At 46.3% G+C, this 27,315-nt stretch overlaps 1 protein-coding gene across 2 annotated transcripts; it reads left to right on the top strand.

Moving 5' to 3' along the window:
* Window positions 1-744: 744 nt before the first annotated feature.
* On the top strand, window positions 745-27,315 carry LOC110491271 (uncharacterized protein C6orf118). 2 transcript variants are annotated; one of them, XM_090201815.1, is made up of 13 exons: window positions 745-839; window positions 1,565-1,780; window positions 1,998-2,341; window positions 3,732-3,894; window positions 5,285-5,407; window positions 7,442-7,501; window positions 8,060-8,178; window positions 18,257-18,315; window positions 18,559-18,650; window positions 19,167-19,274; window positions 20,529-20,582; window positions 25,299-25,360; window positions 26,830-27,315. In XM_090201815.1, exons 2-13 carry the CDS (start codon window positions 1,571-1,573, stop codon window positions 26,897-26,899), a joined length of 1,464 nt encoding a protein of 487 aa, XP_090057941.1. In that variant the 5' UTR covers window positions 745-839; window positions 1,565-1,570; the 3' UTR covers window positions 26,900-27,315. The 2 variants fall into 2 exon arrangements, with proteins under 2 accessions (XP_090057941.1, XP_090057940.1); XM_090201814.1 differs by lacking the exons at window positions 3,732-3,894; window positions 5,285-5,407; window positions 7,442-7,501; ... (5 more) ...; window positions 25,299-25,360; window positions 26,830-27,315 and adding an exon at window positions 3,024-3,494 and having other exon boundaries at window positions 757-839.

Below are 27,315 nucleotides of genomic sequence, written 5' to 3'. Positions count from 1 at the left end.
AAAACATGTAGGTATTACAGACTCGATCAGTGACAGTTTGAAAATGGCATAGCGGGATGTCTTATAAGTGTCCGTGTTAGAGACCCGCTCCTGGAATGCAGCAGCTCTACCCTTTAGCTCAGTGCGGATGTTGCCTGTAATCCATGGCTTCTGGTTTGGGTATGTTCTGTAAACCTAAAAGTGTGAAGGTGTTGGCTGCTTTGTTGAAATGGCGCGCGTGGGTTACTTAAGCAATAAGGCCAGAGGGGGTGTGGTATGTGGCCAATATACCACGGCTAAGGGCTGTTCTTACGTGCGACGCAACTCGGAGTGCCTGGATACAGCCCTTAGCCGTGGTATATTGGCCATTTACCACAAAACCCAGAGGAGTCTTATTGTTATTATCAACTGGTTACCTAGGTAATTAGAGCAGTAAAACATAAATGCTTTGTCATACCCGTGGTATATGGTCTGATATACCATGGCTGTAAACCAATCACCTTTTAGTTTTTCTTGCACCTTATTTGTATAAAAATCTTAAACATTTTCTGAAATGTGATGCTTTGGTGCCTCTTGGCCAATTCAGAACGCTGATTGAGGAACCTTTTTACTGATTAATGTGTTTTTCTTTCTTTCTGCTTGCATTTTGTATTTTTATTTTGTTGTGTGTATATTTTTTGTAATCTACATAATTCAGTGCTCATCTGTAAAAGAGACCTTGGTCTCAGTGTGACTCGCTGATAAAATAAAGGTTAAATAAAATTAACTTCCGCCACCGTGTGTTGACGCGCGGTATCCCCTGACAACCGTCTGGGGAAAACAGGAATCTTTTCTCTTCACCTCTGGGCAGACAGACGCGGGTGAGTACAATAGATTATGTTTCGGCAATATGACGTTGCTGTAGTTATTTCCTGCGAATTACAGTGTTTATATCGTCTCAAGAAACGTTTAGCTATAGTTTACTTATTTGCGTGCCTGCGTGCGTGCGTTGCGCCAATCGCACAGCAGAATGTCTGTAAAGTCATGGATTTCACTTTACCAAATTACAGTGTTTGCTAGACAAATACTCTTTACATGATGCACATCTACCGTGAAATACAGTGTAATTATTAACAGAGCAAAATGCTAATCATGTTTCTAGGTAGAGCTTTCAATAAGGTCAACGAATAGAATATGTGCAAGTTATAGGCTATAGATATTCTGAGTAGACAATATATTTATTTAACTAAGCAAATCAGTTAAGAACAAATTCTAATTTACGATGATGGCCCACCCCACGCTGGGCCAATTGTGCACCGCCCTATGGGACTCCCAATCACGGCCGGATGTTATACAGCCTGGATTTGAACCAGGGACTGAAGTGATGCCTCTTTCACTGAGATGCAGTGCTTTAGACTGCTGCGCCACTCGGGAGCCCACTCGGCAATACTTTGCTACATTTAACATGCTAGTCCTTAAGCAGAAAGAGGGACTTGCTGTTAGTGCTTTCATCTTAAAGAGGCATAATATTTAGCCTACAACGACCAAACAAAAAGCACACATCTTTCCAATACCACATTCAAGTTCCTTCCCGCCCTCCTCTCAGCCAGCCATGTCTACCAAGGCTACCACCCCTAACAAGCCTCGGATGCTGAGGGTATCTGACGCACGCCGGGAGCTCCAGAGCCTTCTCCTGGGGGCAGAGATGGCTCACAAGGCTGACATCCAAACATACAGCTGTGGCCACCTGAGCCCTTACGCCCTGAGCCAGAACCAGCCCCACCGGAGGAGGACAGAGGAACCAATCTGGGAGATGTCTGAGGTCTTTCCCCCACTGTTTTCTGTCTATGTTCAGCACCATTTAGCAGAAAAATGCATTGAAAGTATAGAGAACATTTATTTTTTTCACGGGCGAGCAGCGTTTACCCAACAATTTGATTTACTATTACACCACTGCTTACAATGACACAATAACAACAACAACAACATACAACAACAACAACAACAAAACCTAACATCAACATATTCATTATCTCTAGGTCCAGGACAGAGAGAAGGGTGAGGAGGAAGGCCTGAGTCCCTATCCTTTTACGCAACGCCTCCAGAGACAAACCAAGATGGCCGCCAACATCGAGAAGATGACGGAAGCCATGTTTGACTTCACTGTCGCCAAGGGGCTAAAACCTACAGTCTTGAAGCCTGGGCAGCATGAGAGCCTTACTGGCACACAGAGAGGAACGAAGGGAGAGGAAGGAGAAGAAAGAGAGAGGAGGAGGAAAACAAGGCTCAAGATGGTTCTGGACACCTCTGAGCTCTTCCTGGTCAAACCCAGCATAGCATCACAGACAAAACCTCCTGGAGGTGTTGAGGGGAACCAGGATAGGTAATAATGATAATTAACACTAGTATCACAGACCAATCCTCCTGGAGGTGTTGAGGAGGGAAACCAGGATAGGTAAGGACAATAATAATAAATATAGCGGTGAGCAGCAATGAACGGGGTTCACAGGACGACAGAAAGGACACAAGATCAGTTTGATAATAACGCAAACACTCTATCATATAGGAACTATCTTTATTTATGTGTAATCAGTGAAATCATTACTAGGGCTGTTAGGGTGAACATATTACCGCCACTCCGGCGGTCACGAATCATGACCGCAATCAAATTCCACGTGACTGTTTAGTCACAGTAACTAGGCTTCTCCAAGCTCTGATGCTGCTGATGGTCATTAGTAGTCTACCAAACTTGCCAACTGCCTGGTACTCAGCACTCTATTATCCCTGTAATCACTCCCATCTACAGGTACTGGTTCAGTCAGTCTCACCTGGTCCATCTATAGATACTGGTTCAGTCAGTCTCACCTGGTCCATCTACAGGTACTGGTTCAGTCAGTCTCACCTGGTCCATCTATAGGTACTGGTTCAGTCAGTCTCACCTGGTCCATCTACAGGTACTGGTTCAGTCAGTCTCACCTGGTCCATCTACAGGTACTGGTTCAGTCAGTCTCATCCAGTCCATCTACAGGTACTGGTTCAGTCAGTCTCACCTGGTCCATCTATAGGTACTGGTTCACTCAGTCTCACCTGGTCCATCTACAGGTACTGGTTCAGTCAGTCTCACCTGGTCCATCTATAGGTACTGGTTCACTCAGTCTCACCTGGTCCATCTACAGGTACTGGTTCACTCAGTCTCACCTGGTCCATCTACAGGTACTGGTTCAGTCAGTCTCACCTGGTCCATCTACAGGTACTGGTTCAGTCAGTCTCACCTGGTCCATCTATAGGTACTGGTTCAGTCAGTCTCACCTGGTCCATCTACAGGTACTGGTTCAGTCAGTCTCACCTGGTCCATCTACAGGTACTGGTTCAGTCAGTCTCATCCGGTCCATCTACAGGTACTGGTTCAGTCAGTCTCACCTGGTCCATCTATAGGTACTGGTTCACTCAGTCTCACCTGGTCCATCTACAGGTACTGGTTCAGTCAGTCTCACCTGGTCCATCTATAGGTACTGGTTCACTCAGTCTCACCTGGTCCATCTACAGGTACTGGTTCACTCAGTCTCACCTGGTCCATCTACAGGTACTGGTTCAGTCAGTCTCACCTGGTCCATCTACAGGTACTGGTTCAGTCAGTCTCACCTGGCCCATCTACAAGTACTGGTTCAGTCAGTCTCACCTGGTCCATCTACAGGTACTGACTGGTTCAGTCAGTCTCACCTGGTCCATCTATAGGTACTGGTTCAGTCAGTCTCACCTGGTCCCATCTACAGGTACTGGTTCACTCAGTCTCACCTGGGGGGCCTGACCAAGAAGGACCAGATGAGGATGATGAGACACTTTGACAGACGGGTGCTGAGGAAGCAGGACCTCAGGGACAGGAACTGGATCAGCGGGAACAAGGCTGCTGAGGTCTACGAGTGGAAGCTAGAGAAGGTGGGGAAGACTAACGTGTTTCTTTTCGGTTGTACAAATTTAACCCGGTACAGTATAAACATCACGTAATACCATAACATACTATTTACACCGTAATAACCTATGGGTTACTTCTATGTAAGTGGTACATATCCTCCATAGGTAATAATAGGTGTACGAGAGATGCTGTAAATTATAGGGCCTCCAGTCCCCTGGAGGTGTTGAGTTCAGTAGTATTCTTCAGTCCCCTGGAGGTGTTGAGTTCAGTAGTATTCTTCAGTCCCCTGGAGGTGTTGAGTTCAGTAGTATTCTTCAGTCCCCTAGAGGTGTTGAGTTCAGTAGTATTCTTCAGTCCCCTAGAGGTGTTGAGTTCAGCAGTATTCTTCAGTCCCCTAGAGGTGTTGAGTTCAGCAGTATTCTTCAGTCCCCTAGAGGTGTTGAGTTCAGCAGTATTCTTCAGTCCCCTAGAGGTGTTGAGTTCAGCAGTATTCTTCAGTCCCCTAGAGGTGTTGAGTTCAGCAGTATTCTCCAGTCCCCTAGAGGTGTTGAGTTCAGCAGTATTCTTCAGTCCCCTAGAGGTGTTGAGTTCAGCAGTATTCTTCAGTCCCATAGAGGTGTTGAGTTCAGCAGTATTCTCCAGTCCCCTAGAGGTGTTGAGTTCAGCAGTATTCTCCAGTCCCCTAGAGGTGTTGAATTCAGCAGTATTCTTCAGTCCCCTAGAGGTGTTGAGTTCAGCAGTATTCTCCAGTCCCCTAGAGGTGTTGAGTTCAGCAGTATTCTCCAGTCCCCTGGAGGTGTTGAGTTCAGTAGTATTCTTCAGTCCCCTAGAGGTGTTGAGTTCAGCAGTATTCTTCAGTCCCCTAGAGGTGTTGAGTTCAGCAGTATTCTCCAGTCCCCTAGAGGTGTTGAGTTCAGCAATATTCTTCAGTCCCCTGGAGGTGTTGAGTTCACCAGTATTCTTCAGTCCCCTAGAGGTGTTGAGTTCAGTAGTATTCTTCAGTCCCCTAGAGGTGTTGAGTTCAGCAGTATTCTTCAGTCCCCTAGAGGTGTTGAGTTCAGTAGTATTCTTCAGTCCCCTAGAGGTGTTGAGTTCAGCAGTATTCTCCAGTCCCCTAGAGGTGTTGAGTTCAGCAGTATTCTCCAGTCCCCTAGAGGTGTTGAGTTCAGTAGTATTATCCAGTCCCCTAGAGGTGTTGAGTTCAGCAGTATTCTCCAGTCCCCTAGAGGTGTTGAGTTCAGTAGTATTCTCCAGTCCCCTGGAGGTGTTGAGTTCAACAGTGTTCTTCAGTCCCCCAAAGGTGTTGAGCTCAGCATAACACTAGATAGCGTTTCTCCCCATCTTCCACTTAACTTCACACAGGTACAGCTGTGAGTTATTACCGTACAATATGATGTGTGTCTCATTCCCCAGGAGCTGAGGAGGCTGTCAGACCAGAGCTGTCCCAGTAGAGACCGCCTGGGGGTGTTCAGTGACGTCTTCAACAACGTCTGTGAAGGCTCGCCAGTATTCAGAGACATCCTCAGGGAAATCAAGGTTTTTCCTTTTCCTCTCCACTCCTTACCTCTCACTCTCCTCATTTCCCTTTCATCCTCTCCCTTTCCTCCTCTCCCTCTCTCCCTTACCTCCCTCCTCTCCCTTACCTCATCTCCCTCTCCTCCTCTCCCTTACCTCTCTCCCTCTCCTCCTCTCCCTCTTCCTTACCTCTCTCCCTCTCTCCCTCTCCTCCTCTCCCTTACCTCCCTCCTCTCCCTTACCTCCTCTCTCTCTCCTCCTCTCCCTCACCTCTCTCCCTCTCCACCTCTCCCTCTCCTTTCTCCGTCTTCTCCTCTCCCTTACCTCTCTCCCTCTCCTCCTCTCCCTCTCTCCCTCCATGGCGCCACTCAGCAGCAGCACATGGTAAGCATGTGTTATGGGATGAATTAGAGGCTAGGGACTGGGAGCCTGAGAGACTGACAGTCCCCTGAATTAGAGAATAGGGACTGGGAGCCTGAGAGACTGACAGTCCCCTGAATTAAAGAATAGGGACTGGGAGCCTGAGACACTGACAGTCCCCTGAATGAGAGAATATGGACTGGGAGCCTGAGAGACTGACAGTCCCCTGAATTAGAGAATATGGACTGGGAGCCTGAGAGACTGACAGTCCCCTGAATTAGAGAAAGGGACTGGGAGCCTGAGAGACGAACAGTCCCCTGAATTAGAGAATAGGGACTGGGAGCCTGAGAGACTGACAGTCCCCTGAATTAAAGAATAGGGACTGGGAGCCTGAGACACTGACAGTCCCCTGAATGAGAGAATATGGACTGGGAGCCTGTGAGACTGACAGTCCCCTGAATTAGAGCATATGGACTGGGAGCCTGAGAGACTGACAGTCCCCTGAATTAGAGAATAGGGACTGGGAGCCTGAGAGACTGACAGACCCCTGAATTAGAGAAAAGGGACTGGGAGCCTGAGAGACTGACAGTCCCCTGAATTAGAGAATAGGGACTGGGAGCCTGAGAGACTGACAGACCCCTGAATTAGAGAATAGGGACTGGGAGCCTGAGAGACTGACAGACCCCTGAATTAGAGAAAAGGGACTGGGAGCCTGAGAGACTGACAGTCCCCTGAATTAGAGAATATGGACTGGGAGCCTGAGAGACTGACAGTCCCCTGAATTAGAGAATATGGACTGGGAGCCTGGGAGACTGACAGTCCCTTGAATTAGAGAATAGGGACTGGGAGCCTGAGAGACTGACAGACCCCTGAATTAGAGAAAAGGGACTGGGAGCCTGAGAGACTGACAGTACCCTGAATTAGAGAATAGGGACTGGGAGCCTGAGAGACTGACAGTCCCCTGAATTAAAGAATAGGGACTGGGAGCCTGAGAGACTGACAGTCTCCTGAATTAGAGAAAAGGGACTGGGAGCCTGAGAGACTGACAGTCCCCTGAATTAAAGAATAGGGACTGGGAGCCTGAGAGACTGACAGACCCCTGAATTAGAGCATAGGGACTGGGAGCCTGAGAGACTGACAGTCCCCTGAATTAGAGAATAGGGACTGGGAGCCTGAAAGACTGACAGACCCCTGAATTAGAGAATAGGGACTGGGAGCCTGAGAGACTGACAGTCCCCTGAATTAAAGAATAGTTTCCCTTTCATGTAAAGTGCTTTGAGTACTTCATTTGGTAGAAAGGCGCTCAAAAAATCCAATCCAAAATAAAAAATAAATATTATTGTTATTATTATTGTTATTATTATTATTAGTATCATTATTATTATTGTTATTATTAGTGTTATTGTTATTATTCTTATTAGTATCATTATTATTCTTGTTGTTATTATTATTGTTATTATTGTTGTTGTTGTTATTATTAATGTTATTATTATTGTTATTATTGTTGTTGTTGTTATTATTAATGTTATTATGATTGCTGTTATTATTATTATTGTTATTATTCTTATTAGTATCATTATTATTCTTGTTATTATTATTGTTATTATTCTTATTAATATCATTATTATTATTGTTGTTGTTGTTATTGTTGTTATTATTATTCTTCAATCTGTGTTTCTCCCTTCGGCTTTCCAGACAGACTACGATCTGTACCTCAACTCTATTCTGGACTCCCAGACATCTCTCGAGGACTTGGTAAATATTACATACACATTCAGATCTTTTTCAAGTTTATTTGTAGCCTAATTATATGGAAATCTTACTCAATTATTGTGCTTTCGCTGCATATGGAGGTCTGTACTGACACCAGTTGAGCTTTTGATTGACTACTGTAACCCCTATTTAAGACCTCTATACCCTCAAATTCCAATCAGGACCTCGAAGCCAGTTCCACTGCTTTTTGTCATTCCTACCCCTCTTATCGGGGACTGATTTAGACCTGGACACCAGGTGGGTGATTCCCCTCTAATCAGGGACTGATTTTAGACCTGGGACACCAGGTGGGTAATTCCCCTCTAATCAGGGACTGATTTTAGACCTGGGACACCAGGTGGGTAATTCACCTCTAATCAGGGACTGATTTAGACCGGGGACACCAGGTGGGTGGTTCCCCTCTAACCAGGGACTAATTTAGACCTGGGACACCAGGTAGGTACAATGAATGATCCGGTGGAATAGGAAACCAGCAGTGCACTACACTGTACTGATCTTCATTGAGTATTTTATCCCTCCTCCTCTCTGTGGTGTGGTCAGTCTGAGCTGGCTCTGCTGGGTGGTCTGGCCATCGTAGGGGCAGAGGATCTGGAGGAAGCTGGCAACGAGGTGTCCAGGCTGGTAGAGGAGGCGCAGAGGGCCCTGGAGGAGAATGACAGGTATGGATGGGTCTCTGAGGGAATGGATATATGTATATACTGGAATATATCGTACTAGGGTCTAAATTCAGTCCGTAGGTCAGAAGATCGTCATTGTAGCACAATTTAAATTTAAAGGATAGGTAGCATAAACGTAACCACGTGTAACCTTATGGATTTGCATTAGTATACACATCAAAAGTCCCAATGCAAAGTTATACTTCACATCTCTATTTTTCAAGTTATTGCATAAAACCAATCAGAATGCCAAAGTCATGCCGGAAAATGTCTTTGAGGGGTGTGACGTAATATGGAGGACCTGCAAAGTCAGCCTTTTCCCGATAATGTGAACTCCAATAGAAATAACTTCAAATGTACAACTTCAAATTAAACCAAATCTTTGCACTCATTGACTACTGGTTTCAATAACATTTTTAGACAACGTACAAGCTAATACTTTTTGAATTTATTGTTGCAAATCAGCTTACAAGGTTGCTAGCCAACTAGCCTGCTAACGTTAACCCTACCCGCCTGCTAACGTTAACCCTACCCACCTGCTAACGTTAACCCTACCCGCCTGCTAACGTTAACCCTACCCGCCTGCTAACGTTAACCTCACCCGCCTGCTAACGTTAGCCCCACCCGCCTGCTAACGTTAACCCCACCCGCCTGCTAACGTTAACCCCACCCGCCTGCTAACGTTAATCCTACCCGCTTGCTAACGTTAACCATACACGCCTGCTAACGTTAACCCCACCCGCCTGCTGAAGTTAGGTTAGCTCTGCATGAGTCAGCCAGTTGCTATCAACACCTAGCTTACAGCTCAATTAACGTAAATCAACGTTTTGGAAATACATAACACCCTCTAACCAGTTATCAAAGAATGTTACTGGTATGTGCAGTTATCTTAGCCAGCAAGCTAGCCAGCTAAAGTTAGTAAAGTTTAGCTCAGCTAGCCAACCACTACGGTCGACATGGCTAAGTAGTAAGCCAGAGAACAACCCCAACTAGTCTAGCAGAGGCAGGAACCCACAGAATATAACAACAACGAAAAGACAGCAGATATAGAGTAGAGAGAGCGGAGACTTACCGATTAACGGCTGAGTTAGCTACCAAAGAAGGGCCAAGGAGAGAGAAGCTTCAGAGGCACCGGCCAGGGGAGAGTAAACTAATCCAAAAGCAATATACTAAGGTAAATCCACAGTAGATATATTACAGAGGCGCAATGAGCACAGGAGACGACGGGAAAGAGTTAACAATAAGGCAGTGGGGGTTCAGGGTATAGGAGGAGACGAGGAAAAGAGTCAACAATAAGACAGGGTTCAGGGTATAGGAGGAGACGAGGAGAAGAGTCAACAATAAGACCATGGGGGTTCAGGGTATAGGAGGAGACGAGGAGAAGAGTCAACAATAAGACAGGGTTCAGGGTATAGGAGGAGACGAGGAGAAGAGTCAACATTAAGACAGGGTTCAGGGTATAGGAGGAGACGAGGAGAAGAGTCAACAATAAGGCAGGGTTCAGGGTATAGGAGGAGACGAGGAGAAGAGTCAACAATAAGACAGGGTTCAGGGTATAGGAGGAGACGAGGAGAAGAGTCAACAATAAGACAGGGTTCAGGGTATAGGAGGAGACGAGGAGAAGAGTCAACATTAAGACAGAGGGGGTTCAGGGTATAGGAGGAGACGAGGAGAAGAGTCAACAATAAGACAGGGTTCAGGGTATAGGAGGAGACGAGGAGAAGAGTCAACAATAAGACAGAGGGCGTTCAGGGTATAGGAGGAGACGAGGAAGAGAGTCAACAATAAGACAGAGGGGGTTCAGGGTATAGGAGGAGACGAGGAGAAGAGTCAACAATAAAACCGTGGGGGTTCATGGTATAGGAGGAGACGAGGAAAAGAGTCAACAATAAGACAGGGTTCAGGGTATAGGATGAGACGAAGAGTCAACAATAAGACAGGGTTCAGGGTATAGGATGAGACGAGGAGAAGAGTCAACAATAAGACAGTGGGGGTTCAGGGTATAGGAGGAGACGAGGAGAAGAGTCAACATTAAGACAGAGGGGGTTCAGGGTATAGGAGGAGACGAGGGGAGAGTCAACAATAAGACAGGGTTCAGGGTATAGGAGGAGACGAGGAGAAGAGTCAACAATAAGACAGAGGGGGTTCAGGGTATAGGAGGAGACGAGGAGAAGAGTCAACATTAAGACAGAGGGGGTTCAGGGTATAGGAGGAGACGAGGAGAAGAGTCAACAATAAGACAGAGGGGGTTCAGGGTATAGGAGGAGATGAGGAGGAGAGTCAACAATAAGACAGAGGGGGTTCAGGGTATAGGAGGAGACGAGGAGAAGAGTCAACAATAAGACAGAGGGGGTTCAGGGTATAGGAGGAGACGAGGAGAAGAGCCAACAATAAGACAGGGTTCAGGGTATAGGAGGAGACGAAGAGAAGACGAGCAGAAGAGTCAACAATAAGACAGAGGGGGTACAGGGTGTCATGACGCTGGCCTGTGGGTAGGTTTATGACAGTCATAAATACCTTGCCCCCTTTTTTCCTCTCTCTACCCTACTGATGTGACTATTGAAAATCCCTTGGTTAACATAGAGATTCTGGGAACATCAGAATGTGGGGAAATGAACTATATTCTGGTAATCCGAACAATTGAACATATGCGGTGGTACTTAATGAATATGATGTCAGTTCGGTTGTCATCTGAGACATTCTCATCAATGATAGGATGACATAAACTGTACAGTGGAAAGTCTACACATTATAGTTATCAGATTCACATGGAATTGTTGTTCAATTTAAATGTTTGAATATGAAATTATGTGATGGAATGAAATGTTATTTTAGCTTCTAAAATGTGAGAATTGGGTTTTCATGAGTGAATTAGGCCCGACTCAGTGGCCCGCCCACGTGAAGAAACATTGGTTATAAACTATGAAACACGCCCTCCTCTCCTTTCCTATATAAAGCCTTGACAACAAATAACTTCCTGTTCCGGGGACATTAAGGCGACGGCCTTGACGTTAGAAGGGCAGGTAACACCTACAGAGCAAAGCCAATCTCAGCTACCTAACAAAATTAGCATTGAATACCCACGGGATTAGGACGATTGACACGTCGAATATGATGAATTTCGACAATACCAGCCAGAATGTAGCATGAGCATATAAGCATGGCAACGGGGTATGAACTTTGAACTCTGATTCACTCCAGCCGCCAAGCGTGGACTGGGAAAGGACAGACAGAGTATACCGTCTACCACACAACGACGTTACTAAATCTAATACAGTTTACCACCAGAGACATTCTTCAAAGGATGGAAGAACTCTTGGGCAACTCGGCCTTCCATCTACCACCAACCTATTGAAGCGCAGCTCAGAGTAAATATTCATTGCATTTTCCTTTTCTAAATGGACGGTAATTTAGTATGTATAAGATTCTGTATTTACGATAGAGTAGCTGCCTACGGCCCGATAGAGACATCGCTTCTCCCTTTGTTCCTCAGTCTTCCCGCTCTTTCACTCAAACCCAGCCCCTTTTCTTTGTGTAACCAGCTGTCATATCTGTTCCGTCCGCTAGGGACGTTTTCCTTTATGACATAATTTGTAATCATGGTATGTTTCATTCTGTGGAAATGTAATTCTGTGTGATTAGTTAGGTATTTAGTAAATAAATGATTAAACCCAATTTTGTATTGCTGATTCAACTTGTTAGCCAGGGGTAGTGAAGATAACCAAGCATTTACAATTTACAGATGAGACTGAAATAAGGTGACGATTAATTTTGACTGCTATTGATGTAAAATATTACTAGGTCTTTAAGAGTTTATTCGGAAGATAACAGCTCTATAAATATTATTTTGTGGTGCCCCAACTTTCTAGTTAATTACATTTACATGATTAGCTCAATCAGGTAATATTAATTACAGAGAAAGGATTTTATAGAATAGCATGTCATATCACTTAATCCGGCATAGCCAAAGACACGACAAGGGTATAGGAGGAGACGAGAAGAGCCAACATTAAGAGGGTGATTAGAGGACGGCTCCGGGCAGATGGAAATGATAACAACGGCACAGTGAGTCAGCTAATGTTGCGCACTAGTACTGAGACAAGGTTGAAAAACTCTGGTAGCCTACTTCATGGAGATCATGCGGCCCCCACGCGGCGTGGGGAATCTGATCGGTTGTTCACATCATACCTCCTCGTGATTGATAGATTGTAGCTCACCACTGCCAACATTCTGTCTGCATGGCTAGTGGCTAACGTTAGCCAGCTTGATAAAGTTAACGCAGAGTAGATTGTCCGTATGACTTTGAGAAATAGTGCATTGTGGGTCGTTTAGAAAGTATCTGGAAATAAGTTAATAAATATGTTTTTTTAGTTTTTTTTAAAACTGTAACTATGTTTATAGGTAACCAGATCATGAATACAACTAAGTTACTAAGTCTTTGACCACACTGTGTTGTTACTTTGGTCAGTAAAAACGTATGCTTCCTACCAATGTTCCCTCTAAACTGCGTGCGCAGGCGTACAGCTCCCCCCCGGTACTGCCGCACAGAAGAAATATCAGCCCGTGCAGAGAAGCACTAGATTGAACTTCACTCAACATTCTCAAGTCCCCACCCCCCCTCCCTTAGCTAACACCATCTGATTATCTCTTTTTCCCCAGTCTACTTGAACGCGTGAACATATTTATTTTAAATATCTATCCCTCTAGAACGCGGATCTTCCGCGCTACGGATTGAATCTAGCTCTAGTTGTCATGTATTGTCATGTTGTGTCCTGTTCCTGTTCTTTCTCTTCACCCTGTCTCCCTCTGCTGGTCGTATTAGGTTACCTTTTCTTCCCCTCTTTCCCCCAGCTGTTCCTTGTCTTCTCTAACTACCTCGTTCACCCCTTTTCCCACCTGTTCCCTTTTTCCCTCTGATTAGGTCTCTATATCTCTCTCTGTTTCTGCTTCTGTCTTTGTCGGATTCTCGTTTGTGTTTCTCATGCCTGAACCAGACTATCGTCGTGTTTGCTGCAACCTTGTCCTGTCCTGTCGGAATCTGCCAGTTCATCTAACCTTGTCCTGTCCTGTCGGAATCTGCCTGTCCATCTGAGCCTACATGTGTTTCGTCATTAAAGAAACTCTGTTTTGTTAATTCGCTTTTGGGTCCTCATTCACGCACCTGACAGAAGAATCCGACCAAGAATGGACCCAGCGACTTCGGATCCTCTCCACTCAGCCGTCGAGATCCAGGGAGCGATGCTAGGCAGACACGAGCAGGAATTGTCTGCTGCTCGACATGCCGTTGAGACCCTGGCCGCCCAAGTCTCCAACCTCACAGAACAGGTTCACCATCTCCGCCTCGATCCACCGGCCACTTCCAGGGCTTTCGAATCTCCGGAGCCCAGAATCAATAACCCGCCGTGTTACTCTGGGGAGCCCACTGAATGCCGCTCGTTCCTCACCCAGTGTGATATTGTGTTTTCTCTCCAGCCCAACACTTACTCCAGGAGCACTGCTCGTATCGCCTACGTCATATCTCTCCTTACTGGACGGGCTCGTGAGTGGGGCACGGCAATCTGGGAGGCAAGGGCTGAGTGTACTAACCAGTATCAGGACTTTAAGGAGGAGATGATACGGGTTTTTGATCGATCTGTTTTTGGGGAGGAAGCTTCCAGGGTCCTGTCTTCCCTATGTCAAGGTAATCGATCCATAACAGACTACTCTATTGAGTTTCGCACTCTTGCTGCCTCCAGTGACTGGAACGAGCCGGCTTTGCTCGCTCGTTTTCTGGAGGGTCTCCGCGCAGAGGTAAAGGATGAGATTCTCTCCCGGGAGGTTCCTTCCAGCGTGGATTCCTTGATTGAACTCGCTATTCGCATAGAGCGACGGGTTGATCTTCGTCACCGAGCTCGTGGAAAGGAGCTCGCGTTCTCCGTTGCCCCCCTCTCCGCATCACTACCATCTTCCTCTGCCGGCTCGGGTGCTGAGCCTATGCAGCTGGGAGGTATCCGCATCTCGACTAAAGAGAGGGAACGGAGAATCACCAACCGCCTCTGTCTCTATTGCGGTTCCGCTGGTCATTTTGTCACTTCATGTCCAGTAAAAGCCAGAGCTCATCAGTAAGCGGAGGGCTACTGGTGAGCGCTACTACTCCTGTCTCTCCTTCAAGATCCTGCACTACCTTGTCGGTCCATCTACGCTGGACCGGTTCGTCAGCTTCCTGCAGTGCCTTGATAGACTCTGGGGCGGAGGGCTGTTTTATGGACGAGACCTGGGCTCGGGAACATGACATTCCTCTCAGACAGTTAAGGGAGCCCACGGCCTTGTTCGCTTTGGATGGTAGTCCTCTCCCCAGGATTCAGCGTGAGACGCTACCTTTAACCCTCACTGTCTCTGGTAATCATAGCGAAACCATTTCTTTTTTGATTTTTCGTTCACCTTTTACACCTGTTGTTTTGGGCCATCCCTGGCTAGTTTGTCATAATCCTTCTATTAATTGGTCTAGTAATTCTATCCTCTCCTGGAACGTCTCTTGTCATGTGAAATGTTTAATGTCTGCTATCCCTCCTGTTTCCTCTGTCTCTTCTTCACAGGAGGAGCCTGGTGATTTGACAGGGGTGCCGGAGGAATATCACGATCTGCGCACGGTGTTCAGTCGGTCCAGGGCCACCTCTCTTCCTCCACACCGGTCGTATGATTGTAGTATTGATCTCCTTCCGGGAACCACTCCCCCCCGGGGTAGACTATACTCTCTGTCGGCTCCCGAACGTAAGGCTCTCGAAGATTATTTGTCTGTAGCTCTTGACGCCGGTACCATAGTCCCCTCCTCCTCTCCCGCCGGAGCGGGGTTTTTTTTTTGTCAAGAAGAAGGACGGGTCTCTGCGCCCCTGCATAGATTATCGAGGGCTGAATGACATAACAGTGAAGAATCGTTATCCGCTTCCTCTTATGTCTTCAGCCTTCGAGATCCTGCAGGGAGCCAGGTTTTTCACTAAGTTGGACCTTCGTAACGCTTACCATCTCGTGCGCATCAGGGAGGGGGACGAGTGGAAGACGGCATTTAACACTCCGTTAGGGCACTTTGAATACCGGGTTCTTCCTTTCGGCCTCGCTAACGCTCCAGCTGTCTTTCAGGCATTAGTCAATGACGTCCTGAGAGACATGCTGAACATCTTTGTTTTCGTTTACCTTGACGATATCCTGATTTTTTCACCGTCACTCCAGATTCATGTTCAGCACGTTCGACGTGTCCTCCAGCGCCTTTTAGAGAATTGTCTTTTTGTGAAGGCTGAGAAGTGCACGTTTCATGCCTCCTCCGTCACATTTCTCGGTTCTGTTATTTCCGCTGAAGGCATTAAGATGGATCCCGCTAAGGTCCAAGCTGTCATTGATTGGCCCGTCCCTAAGTCACGCGTCGAGCTGCAGCGCTTTCTCGGCTTCGCGAACTTCTATCGTCGTTTCATCCGTAATTTCGGTCAAGTGGCAGCTCCTCTCACAGCCCTTACTTCTGTCAAGACGTGCTTTAAGTGGTCCGTTTCCGCCCAGGGAGCTTTTGATCTCCTCAAGAATCGTTTTACATCCGCACCTATCCTTGTTACACCTGACGTCTCTAGACAGTTCGTTGTCGAGGTTGACGCGTCAGAGGTGGGCGTGGGAGCCATTCTTTCTCAGCGCTCCCTCTCTGACGACAAGGTCCACCCTTGCGCGTATTTTTCTCATCGCCTGTCGCCGTCGGAACGTAACTATGATGTGGGAAACCGCGAACTGCTCGCCATCCGCTTAGCCCTAGGCGAATGGCGACAGTGGTTGGAGGGGGCGACCGTTCCTTTTGTCGTTTGGACTGACCATAGGAACCTTGAGTACATCCGTTCTGCCAAACGACTTAATGCGCGTCAGGCTCGTTGGGCGCTGTTTTTCGCTCGTTTCGAGTTCGTGATTTCTTATCGTCCGGGCTCTAAGAACACCAAGCCTGATGCTTTATCTCGTCTCTTCAGTTCTTCAGTAGCCTCCACTGACCCCGAGGGGATTCTCCCTGAGGGGCGTGTTGTCGGGTTGACTGTCTGGGGAATTGAGAGGCAGGTAAAGCAAGCACTCACTCACACTCCGTCGCCGCGCGCTTGTCCTAGGAACCTTCTTTTCGTTCCCGTTCCTACTCGTCTGGCCGTTCTTCAGTGGGCTCACTCTGCCAAGTTAGCCGGCCACCCTGGCGTTCGGGGTACGCTTGCTTCCATTCGCCAGCGTTTTTGGTGGCCCACCCGGGAGCATGACACGCGTCGTTTCGTGGCTGCTTGTTCGGTCTGCGCGCAGACTAAGTCCGGTAACTCCCCTCCTGCCGGCCGTCTCAGGCCGCTTCCCATTCTCTCTCGACCGTGGTCTCACATCGCCTTAGATTTTGTCACCGGACTGCCTTCGTCAGCGGGGAAGACTGTTATTCTTACGGTTGTCGATAGGTTCTCTAAGGCGGCTCATTTTATTCCCCTTGCTAAGCTTCCTTCTGCTAAAGAGACGGCACAAATCATCATCGAGAATGTTTTCAGAATTCATGGCCTTCCGTCAGACGTCGTTTCGGACAGAGGTCCGCAATTCACGTCTCAATTTTGGAGGGAGTTTTGCCGTTTGATTGGGGCTTCCGTCAGTCTCTCTTCCGGCTTTCACCCCCAGTCTAACGGTCAAGCAGAACGGGCCAATCAGACTATTGGTCGCATCTTACGCAGTCTTTCTTTTCGTAACCCTGCGTCTTGGTCAGAACAGCTCCCCTGGGCAGAATACGCCCACAACTCGCTTCCTTTGTCTGCGACCGGGCTATCTCCTTTTCAGAGTAGCCTCGGGTACCAGCCTCCGCTGTTCTCATCTCAGTTCGCCGAGTCCAGCGTCCCCTCCGCTCAGGCTTTTGTCCAACGTTGCGAGCGCACCTGGAAGAGGGTCAGGTCTGCACTTTGCCGTTATAGGGCGCAGACTGTGAGAGCTGCTAATAAGCGTAGAACTAAGAGTCCTAGATATTGTCGCGGTCAGAGAGTTTGGCTCTCCACTCAGAACCTTCCCCTTAAGACAGCTTCTCGCAAGTTGACCCCGCGGTTCATTGGTCCGTTCCGTATTTCTCAGATCATTAATCCTGTCGCAGTGCGACTTCTTCTTCCGCGATATCTTCGTCGCGTCCACCCGGTCTTCCATGTCTCCTGTGTTAAGCCCGTTCTTCGCGCCCCCGCTCGTCTCCCCCCCCCCCCCCCCATCCTTGTCGAGGGCGCACCTATCTACAGGGTCCGTAAGATTTTGGACATGCGTCCTCGGGGCCGTGGTCACCAGTACCTAGTGGATTGGGAGGGGTACGGTCCTGAGGAAAGGAGTTGGGTTCCCTCTCGGGACGTGCTGGACCGTTCGCTGATCGATGATTTCCTCCGTTGCCGCCAGGTTTCCTCCTCGAGTGCGCCAGGAGGCGCTCGATGAGTGGGGGGGTACTGTCATGTATTGTCATGTTGTGTCCTGTTCCTGTTCTTTCTCTTCACCCTGTCTCCCTCTGCTGGTCGTATTAGGTTACCTTTTCTTCCCCTCTTTCCCCCAGCTGTTCCTTGTCTTCTCTAACTACCTCGTTCACCCCTTTTCCCACCTGTTCCCTTTTTCCCTCTGATTAGGTCTCTATATCTCTCTCTGTTTCTGCTTCTGTCTTTGTCGGATTCTCGTTTGTGTTTCTCATGCCTGAACCAGACTATCGTCGTGTTTGCTGCAACCTTGTCCTGTCCTGTCGGAATCTGCCAGTTCATCTAACCTTGTCCTGTCCTGTCGGAATCTGCCTGTCCATCTGAGCCTACATGTGTTTCGTCATTAAAGAAACTCTGTTTTGTTAATTCGCTTTTGGGTCCTCATTCACGCACCTGACACTAGTAGTTGATGTAATACAAATACTCTGCTTTTGTTCAAAACATAGAATACTAAAAACCTTTAATTCCAAAAAACTTGTATTGAATTCGTAGTTTTAAAATGTATTGATTTCCTTTGTAAAGTATATTGTGAGCTTGTGCGATAATGCACTTTGACAAAAAACATTTTGACTTGACTTAATTTTTAATTTGATTGTATTCGTGCCTATTGTCTGTTTCCCCAGAGTCAGGAATCAGTTTCAGAACGTACGTGACAGAGTCGTGGAAACCCCAGATGATGAAGGTTGATTGATTTTTGTTGTTGTTGTTGTTGATGTTTTGCTGTGTTTGTTTGATTGTTGATTGAATGGTTTGCGTGATGAATAATGAATTGGTTTGATTGATTGGTTTGTTTGATGTATTGGAATGTAATTGATTCGTTGGTTGGTTGATTGGTTTGTTTGATGTATTAATTGATTGGTTTGTTTATTCATTTGTTGAATTCATGATTGATTTATTGATTCATTGGTTGATTGATTGATGCCAGGGCTCCATAAGGAGGCCACCCTGCCAGGGCTGTTGAGGCCAGGTGAAGGGCCGATCTCCTTTATAGATCGTGTCCAGCCTAAGAGACGTCAGGTATGGAACATAGTACACATAATACACATAATATATCAGTATATCTTTTTATTTTATTTGTATTATTATTATTTTGATTTTATAAACGAGAGTCATTTATGTCATTTTAAGCTTCATTTAGACAGATAACAAACGACAGGTGGGGATAAGGAGATGGAGAGACGGTGGGGAGTTGCATGTGTGTTGAGAGTGGGGAGCGTTACCACTAACTATCAGGTCCTCTGTAGCTCAGTCTACACACAGGGCTGTAGTGGTACTCTGTAGCTCAGTAATATGGTATTGTGCTTGCAATGCCGGGATAGTGGGTTTGATTCTCAGGACCACACATGCGGAAAACAATTATACACGCATGACTGTCAACCAGTTTGGGTAGAAGCGTCTGCTACATGGCATGTATTATCAGGTGTGGATCACTGTATGTACTGTACTGTATGTACTGTACTGTATACTGTTCTGTATGTACTGTTCTGTATGTACTGTTCTGTATGTACTGTACATTATGTACTGTGTTATCAGGTGTGGATAATGTGGGAGGAGGTCCAGCTGCTGCAGAAGGAACTCAAGGAGAAGATGGTGTCCATCATCACCACAGGAGCTACAGAGAGATGCATCAGAGACTCTAAGGTACAGACGCAAATCAGAGACTAGTCTTAAGAGACATGCAGCAAAGTCCAGGCCCAGAAGGGGTATTAAACCATGGCACCAATAGGGATTTACAACTGGGGGAGCACCAGACGGGGTATTAACCACAGCACCAATATGGATTTACAACTGGGGGAGCACCAGACGGGGCATTAACCACGGCACCAATAGGGATTTACAACTGGGGGAGCTCCAGACGGGGTATTAACCACAGCACCAATAGGGATTTACAACTGGGGGAGCACCAGACGGGGTATTAACCACAGCACCAATAGGGATTTACAACTGGGGGAGCTCCAGACGGGGTATTAAACCATGGCACCAATAGGGATTTACAACTGGGGGAGCACCAGACGGGGTATTAACCACAGCACCAATAGGGATTTACAACTGGGGGAGCACCAAACGGGGTATTAACCACGGCACCAATAGGGATTTACAACTAGGGGAGCTCCAGACAAGGTTTTAACCACAGCACCAATAGGGATTTACAACCAGGGGAGCACCAGATGAGTTATTAACCACAGCACCAATAGGGATTTACAACTGGGGGAGCATCAGACGGGGTATTAACCACAGCACCAATATGGATTTACAACTGGGGGAGCATCAGACGGGGTATTAACCACAGCACCAATATGGATTTACAACCAGGGGAGCACCAGATGAGTTATTAACCACAGCACCAATAGGGATTTACAACCAGGGGAGCACCAGATGAGTTATTAACCACAGCACCAATAGGGATTTACAACCAGGGGAGCACCAGACAAGGTATTTAACCACGGCACCAATAGGGATTTCCATGGTTGTTATAGTTCTTAACATAGGCGTATGGTTGTCATAGTTCTGTGTTGGATGAACTGGGTAAAATACTACTGTCAACATATTTTCAAAGTTATTTAATGTGCCCTTCAGAGATTGACATATTCTTTCCAGTCAGCCCTCCCTGCTCAATTAAAGCAGCACACACGTTTTACTCACACAGTAGAATGACTTCTCTCTACGACTCACATTCACCAAAAACACACACACACACGATGGATAGCCCTATGTCCTGCTGTACTCTCCACGTATGTTATGACCTTGTATGCCTTCCTACAAACAGCTTATCATCGGTAATGTACAGACTGACTCCCTTTATCGTAGGGCATTTCACTGGAGTACTGTGTGTGTGTGTGTGTGTGTGTGTGTGTGTGTGTGTGTGTGTGTGTGTTTGTCTGTTATCTCCTGCAGGGAGAGATCATGAGACTACTGGCCTCAAATGAACGCTACAGAAACACCAACAAGGCAAGCCATTTAGTACTTTGACCTAGTTGAAATATCATCATATTTTTCCTTGACTGTATGTGCTGTATGTATGTACTGTGTGTACTGTATTGCATGTATGTGCTGTATGTACTGTATGTGTGTACTGTACACTGTGCTGTATGTACTGTACTGTATGTACTGTATGTACTGTCTGTACTGTATGTACTGGTCTGTATGTACTGTTCTGTATGTACTGTTCTGTATGTACTGTACTGTCTGTACTGTGTGTATATACTGTACTGTATATACTGTTCTGTATGTACTGTGTTGTATGTATGTATTGTATGTACTGTATGTATGTACTGTGCTGTGTGTGCTGTTTGGACTGTGCTGTGCATATGTACTGTATGTACTGTCTGTATGTGCTGTATGTACTGTATGTATGTGCTGTATGTACTGTATGTACTGTCTGTACTGTATGTACTGTCTGTGCTGTACTGTCTGTGCTGTATGTGCTGTATGTACTCTGCTGTATGTGCTGTATGTGCTGTGCTGTATGTACTGTGCTGTATGTACTGTATGTACTGTGCTGTATGTACTGTGCTGTATGTGCTGTATGTACTGTGCTGTATGTACTGTATGTGTTGTATGTACTGTGCTGTATGTGCTGTATGTACTGTATGTGCTGTATGTACTGTGCTGTATGTGCTGTATGTACTGTGCTGTATGTACTGTATGTACTGTGCTGTATGTACTGTGCTGTATGTGCTGTATGTACTGTATGTACTGTGCTGTATGTACTGTGCTGTATGTGCTGTGCTGTATGTGCTGTATGTACTGTGCTGTATGTACTGTGCTGTATGTGCTGTATGTACTGTGCTGTATGTACTGTATGTGTTGTATGTACTGTGCTGTATGTACTGTGCTGTATGTGCTGTATGTACTGTGCTGTATGTACTGTATGTGTTGTATGTACTGTGCTGTATGTGCTGTATGTACTGTATGTGCTGTATGTACTGTGCTGTATGTGCTGTATGTACTGTGCTGTATGTACTGTATGTGTTGTATGTACTGTGCTGTATGTGCTGTATGTACTGTATGTGCTGTATGTACTGTGCTGTATGTGCTGTATGTACTGTGCTGTATGTACTGTATGTACTGTGCTGTATGTACTGTGCTGTATGTGCTGTGGTGTATGTGCTGTATGTATGTACTGTGTGTACTGTATTGCATGTATGTGCTGTATGTACTGTATGTGTGTACTGTACACTGTGCTGTATGTACTGTACTGTATGTACTGTATGTACTGTCTGTACTGTATGTACTGTACTGTATGTACTGTTCTGTATGTACTGTACTGTCTGTACTGTGTGTATATACTGTACTGTATATACTGTTCTGTATGTACTGTGTTGTATGTATGTATTGTATGTACTGTATGTATGTACTGTGCTGTGTGTGCTGTTTGGACTGTGCTGTGCATATGTACTGTATGTACTGTCTGTCTGTGCTGTATGTGCTGTATGTACTGTATGTATGTGCTGTATGTACTGTATGTACTGTCTGTGCTGTACTGTCTGTGCTGTATGTGCTGTATGTACTCTGCTGTATGTGCTGTATGTGCTGTGCTGTATGTACTGTGCTGTATGTACTGTATGTACTGTGCTGTATGTACTGTGCTGTATGTGCTGTGCTGTATGTGCTGTATGTACTGTGCTGTATGTACTGTATGTGTTGTATGTACTGTGCTGTATGTGCTGTATGTACTGTATGTGCTGTATGTACTGTGCTGTATGTGCTGTATGTACTGTGCTGTATGTACTGTATGTACTGTGCTGTATGTACTGTGCTGTATGTGCTGTGCTGTATGTGCTGTATGTACTGTATGTACTGTGCTGTATGTACTGTGCTGTATGTGCTGTGCTGTATGTGCTGTATGTACTGTGCTGTATGTACTGTGCTGTATGTGCTGTATGTACTGTGCTGTATGTACTGTATGTGTTGTATGTACTGTGCTGTATGTACTGTGCTGTATGTACTGTATGTGCTGTATGTACTGTGCTGTATGTGCTGTATGTACTGTGCTGTATGTACTGTGCTGTATGTGCTGTATGTACTGTGCTGTATGTACTGTATGTGTTGTATGTACTGTGCTGTATGTGCTGTATGTGCTGTATGTACTGTGCTGTATGTGCTGTATGTACTGTGCTGTATGTACTGTATGTACTGTGCTGTATGTACTGTGCTGTATGTGCTGTGGTGTATGTGCTGTATGTACTGTATGTACTGTGCTGTATGTACTGTGCTGTATGTGCTGTGCTGTATGTGCTGTATGTACTGTGCTGTATGTACTGTATGTGTTGTATGTACTGTGCTGCGTGTGCTATATGTACTCTGTGTAGGTGGACCAATGGTCAGAGATGATAATGTTCCTCCCCTCAGGCCTGGTTCCACCCCTTCAGGCCTGGTTCCTCCCCTCAGGCCTGGTTCCACCCCTCAGGCCTGGTTCCTCCCCTTCAGGCCTGGTTCCTACCCTCAGGCCTGGTTCCACCCCTCAGGCCTGGTTCCTACCCTCAGGCCTGGTTCCTCCCCTCAGGCCTGGTTCCTCCCCTCAGGCCTGGTTCCTCCCCTCAGGCCTGGTTCCTCCCCTCAGGCCTGGTTCCACCCCTTCAGGCCTGGTTCCTCCCCTCAGGCCTTGTTCCACCCCTTCAAGCGCTTGTTCCTCCCCTCAGGCCTGGTTCCTCCCCTCAGGCCTGGTTCCTCCCCTCAGGCCTGGTTCCTCCCCTCAGGCCTGGTTCCTCAGGCCTGGTTCCACCCCTTCAGGCCTGGTTCCTCCCCTCAAACCACTCTGCTTCTGCCTCTGCATTGCCCAGGATGGGTATCTGTAAAGCTGTTTGGGGTTTTAGGATGGGTATCTGTAAAGCTGTTTGGGGTTTTAGGATGGGTATCTGTAAAGCTCTTTGGGGATTTAGGCTGGGTATCTGTAAAGCTATTTTGGGGATTTAGGCTGGGTATCTGTAAAGCTCTTTTGGGGATTTAGGCTGGGTATCTGTAAAGCTATTTTGGGGATTTAGGCTGGGTATCTGTAAAGCTCTTTTGGGGATTTAGGCTGGGTATCTGTAAAGCTGTTTGGGGTTTTAGAATGGGTATCTGTAAAGCTCTGTGGGGTTTTAGGCTGGGCATCTGTAAAGCTGTTTGGGGTTTTAGAATGGGTATCTGTAAAGCTCTGTGGGGTTTTAGGCTGGGCATCTGTAAAGCTGTTTGGGGTTTTAGGATGGGTATCTGTAAAGCTCTGTGGGGTTTTAGGCTGGGTATCTGTAAAGCTGTTTGGGGTTTTAGAATGGGTATCTGTAAAGCTCTGTGGGGTTTTAGGCTGGGCATCTGTAAAGCTGTTTGGGGTTTTAGGATGGGTATCTGTAAAGCTCTGTGGGGTTTTAGGCTGGGCATCTGTAAAGCTGTTTGGGGTTTTAGGATGGGTATCTGTAAAGCTCTGTGGGGTTTTAGGCTGGGCATCTGTAAAGCTGTTTGGGGTTTTAGGATGGGTATCTGTAAAGCTCTGTGGGGTTTTAGGATGGGTATCTGTAAAGCTCTGTGGGGTTTTAGAATGGGTATCTGTAAAGCTCTGTGGGGTTTTAGGCTGGGTATCTGTAAAGCTCTGTGGGGTTTTAGGCTGGGTATCTGTAAAGCTCTGTGGGGTTTTAGAATGGGTATCTGTAAAGCTGTTTGGGGTTTTAGGATGGGTATCTGTAAAGCTCTTTGGGGATTTAGGCTGGGTATCTGTAAAGCTCTTTTGGGGATTTAGGCTGGGTATCTGTAAAGCTCTTTTGGGGATTTAGGCTGGGTATCTGTAAAGCTCTTTGGGGATTTAGGCTGGGTATCTGTAAAGCTCTTTTGGGGATTTAGGCTGGGTATCTGTAAAGCTCTGTGGGGTTTTAGGCTGGGTATCTGTAAAGCTCTGTGGGGTTTTAGGATGGGTATCTGTAAAGCTCTTTTGGGGATTTAGGCTGGGTATCTGTAAAGCTGTTTGGGGTTTTAGGCTGGGTATCTGTAAAGCTCTGTGGGGTTTTAGGATGGGCATCTGTAAAGCTCTGTGGGGTTTTAGGCTGGGTATCTGTAAAGCTCTGTGGGGTTTTAGGATGGGTATCTGTAAAGCTCTGTGGGGTTTTAGGATGGGTATCTGTAAAGCTGTTTGGGGTTTTAGGCTGGGTATCTGTAAAGCTCTGTGGGGTTTTAGGATGGGTATCTGTAAAGCTCTGTGGGGTTTTAGGATGGGCATCTGTAAAGCTCTGTGGGGTTTTAGGATGGGTATCTGTAAAGCTCTGTGGGGTTTTAGGATGGGTATCTGTAAAGCTCTGTGGGGTTTTAGGATGGGTATCTGTAAAGCTCTGTGGGGTTTTAGGATGGGTATCTGTAAAGCTCTGTGGGGTTTTAGGATGGGTATCTGTAAAGCTCTGTGGGGTTTTAGGATGGGTATCTGTAAAGCTCTGTGGGGTTTTAGGATGGGTATCTGTAAAGCTCTGTGGGGTTTTAGGCTGGGCATCTGTAAAGCTGTTTGGGGTTTTAGGATGGGTATCTGTAAAGCTCTGTGGGGTTTTAGGATGGGTATCTGTAAAGCTCTGTGGGGTTTTAGGATGGGTATCTGTAAAGCTCTGTGGGGTTTTAGGATGGGCATCTGTAAATAAAATAAATTTGATTTAAATTGTATTGAATATACAATGCATTTTCTATACTCATTGGTCTCACTGTGTCTTGAAGGATCTGGAAAGCAACCTCAACATGATCCTGAACAGAGTGACAACAAGCGAGGATGTGAAAGCGTACGTATCCTCATTTTAAGACTGGAACCAATCTCACTATGTATCTTCTGTGTATATTGTTTTTTTGGGGGGGGGACAACAAAATGTCCCAATTGGGACAGTTAAGATATTGATTGATTGTTCCCCATTCTCATCCTCCTCATCCCAATTACACATTGATTCAGAAATGTTAACAATGTTAATGTGTTGGATTCAGCCTGTAGAGACCTAACCCTTAACCCTTAACCCCTAACCCTTAACCCAGCACCCCTAAACCTTAACCCTTAACCCATAACCCTTAACCCCTAACCCTTAACCCCTAACCCTTAACCCAGCACCCCTAAACCTTAACCCTTAACCCTTAACCCCTAACCCTTAACCCAGCACCCCTAAACCTTAACCCTTAACCCATAACCCCTAACCCTTAACCCCTAACGCTTAACCCCTAACCCTTAACCCAGCACCCCTAAACCTTAACCCATAACCCTTAACCCCTAAACCTTAACCCCTAAACCTTAACCCAGAACCCCTAAACTTTAACCCAGAACCCCTAAACCTTAACCCTTAACCCCTAACCCTTAACCCAGAACCCCTAAACCTTAACCCAGCACCCCTAAACCTTAACCCAGCAACCCTAAACCTTAACCCATAACCCTTAACCCCCAACCCTTAACCCAGAACCCCAAACCTTAACCCAGAACCCCTAAACCTTAACCCAGAACCCTTAACCCAGAACCCCTAACCCTTAACCCAGAACCCCTACACCTTAACCCAGAACCCATTACCCCTAACCCATAACCCCTAACCTAGAACCCGTAACCCATAATCCCTAACCCAGAACCCCTAAACCTTAACCCACAACCCCTAACCCAGAACCCAGAACACCTTACCCATAACCCCTAACCCATAATCCCTAACCCAGAACCCCTAAACCTTAACCCACAACCCCTAACCCAGAACCCCTAACCCAGAACCTCTAACCCAGAACCACTAACCCAGAACCCCTAAACCTTAACCCAGAACCATTAACCCAGAACCCCTAACCCAGAACCCCTAAACCACTAATCCAGAACCCTTAACCCAGAACCACTAACACAGAACCACTAACCCAGAACCACTAACTCAGAACTCCTAACCCAGAACCCCTAAACCACTAACCCAGAACCCCTAACCATAATGTTAGATCCTCCCTGAATATACAGTACACATACCTGTTGCTGGCATGGTCCAGGGCTTGTAGCCACAAAGTGTCTCATAGTAGGAGTGCAGATCTAGGATCTGCCCATACAATATTTTTTCCATGATGATCTGAAAGTTGAAACTGATGCTAGATCAGCACTCCTATTCGAAGACGCGTCGTTGTGGATACGGGCCCTGGTCTCTCTTGGCAAAATATATGACTAAATACAGGCCAAATTAAAACAACCTAAATTATTAGTAGAGAAATGATTTCTCTCACCGTCGGCTCTGTGATCTGGTTCTGTTCACAGGGAGGTGTGGGACAAAATATGGACCGCCCTGCGACACGAGGACGATAGAACACAACCTCTCGTAAATTAGTAGAGTTTGGAACAGTACCTATTTTTGTCCACTAGGGGGTAGTGTTTAACAAGCTGACCTGAAGGCCATGACTAGATATTATGGACGGGATGATTACTCATTCGCCAAGCTTCACATCACTTTAAATCATTGTTATTCGAGCTGACATTAAAATATCTCCGATGGTAACAGAAGTACGATGGCATTTAGTTACAACAGCAACAACCACACTGTATGTAGTCCTCACAAGAGTCAATTGTGCTGTAGTGACATCATTGAAATATCTTATTTGACTTATCAGACTATTTAATAGTATTTTAACAATAAAGATATAATTAAGGCTGTGGTTAAATGTGGTGATGATTATAGGAAATATGGCTTTGATGTCATACAAGCAAACCATACAACCGCCGATCCAAATAAATAGTGACGTGATT

This window comes from Oncorhynchus mykiss, chromosome 16, assembly GCF_057628025.1.
Source record: "Oncorhynchus mykiss isolate SJ-2025 chromosome 16, ASM5762802v1, whole genome shotgun sequence".
In the NCBI taxonomy this organism is placed as follows: Eukaryota; Metazoa; Chordata; class Actinopteri; order Salmoniformes; family Salmonidae; genus Oncorhynchus; species Oncorhynchus mykiss.
Note: the sequence above shows the minus strand (reverse complement) of the source record. Positions and strands in the feature narration are given on the sequence as shown.

Coding starts and splice junctions, on each gene's coding strand:
- LOC110491271 (XM_090201815.1), top strand. CDS start 1,571: ATGTCTACCAAGGCTACCACCCCTAACAAGCCTCGGATGCTGAGGGTA. Junction 18,316..18,558: donor GGAAACCCCAGATGATGAAG/GTTGATTGATTT, acceptor GATTGATGCCAG/GGCTCCATAAGGAGGCCACC. Junction 19,275..20,528: donor GATGCATCAGAGACTCTAAG/GTACAGACGCAA, acceptor TATCTCCTGCAG/GGAGAGATCATGAGACTACT.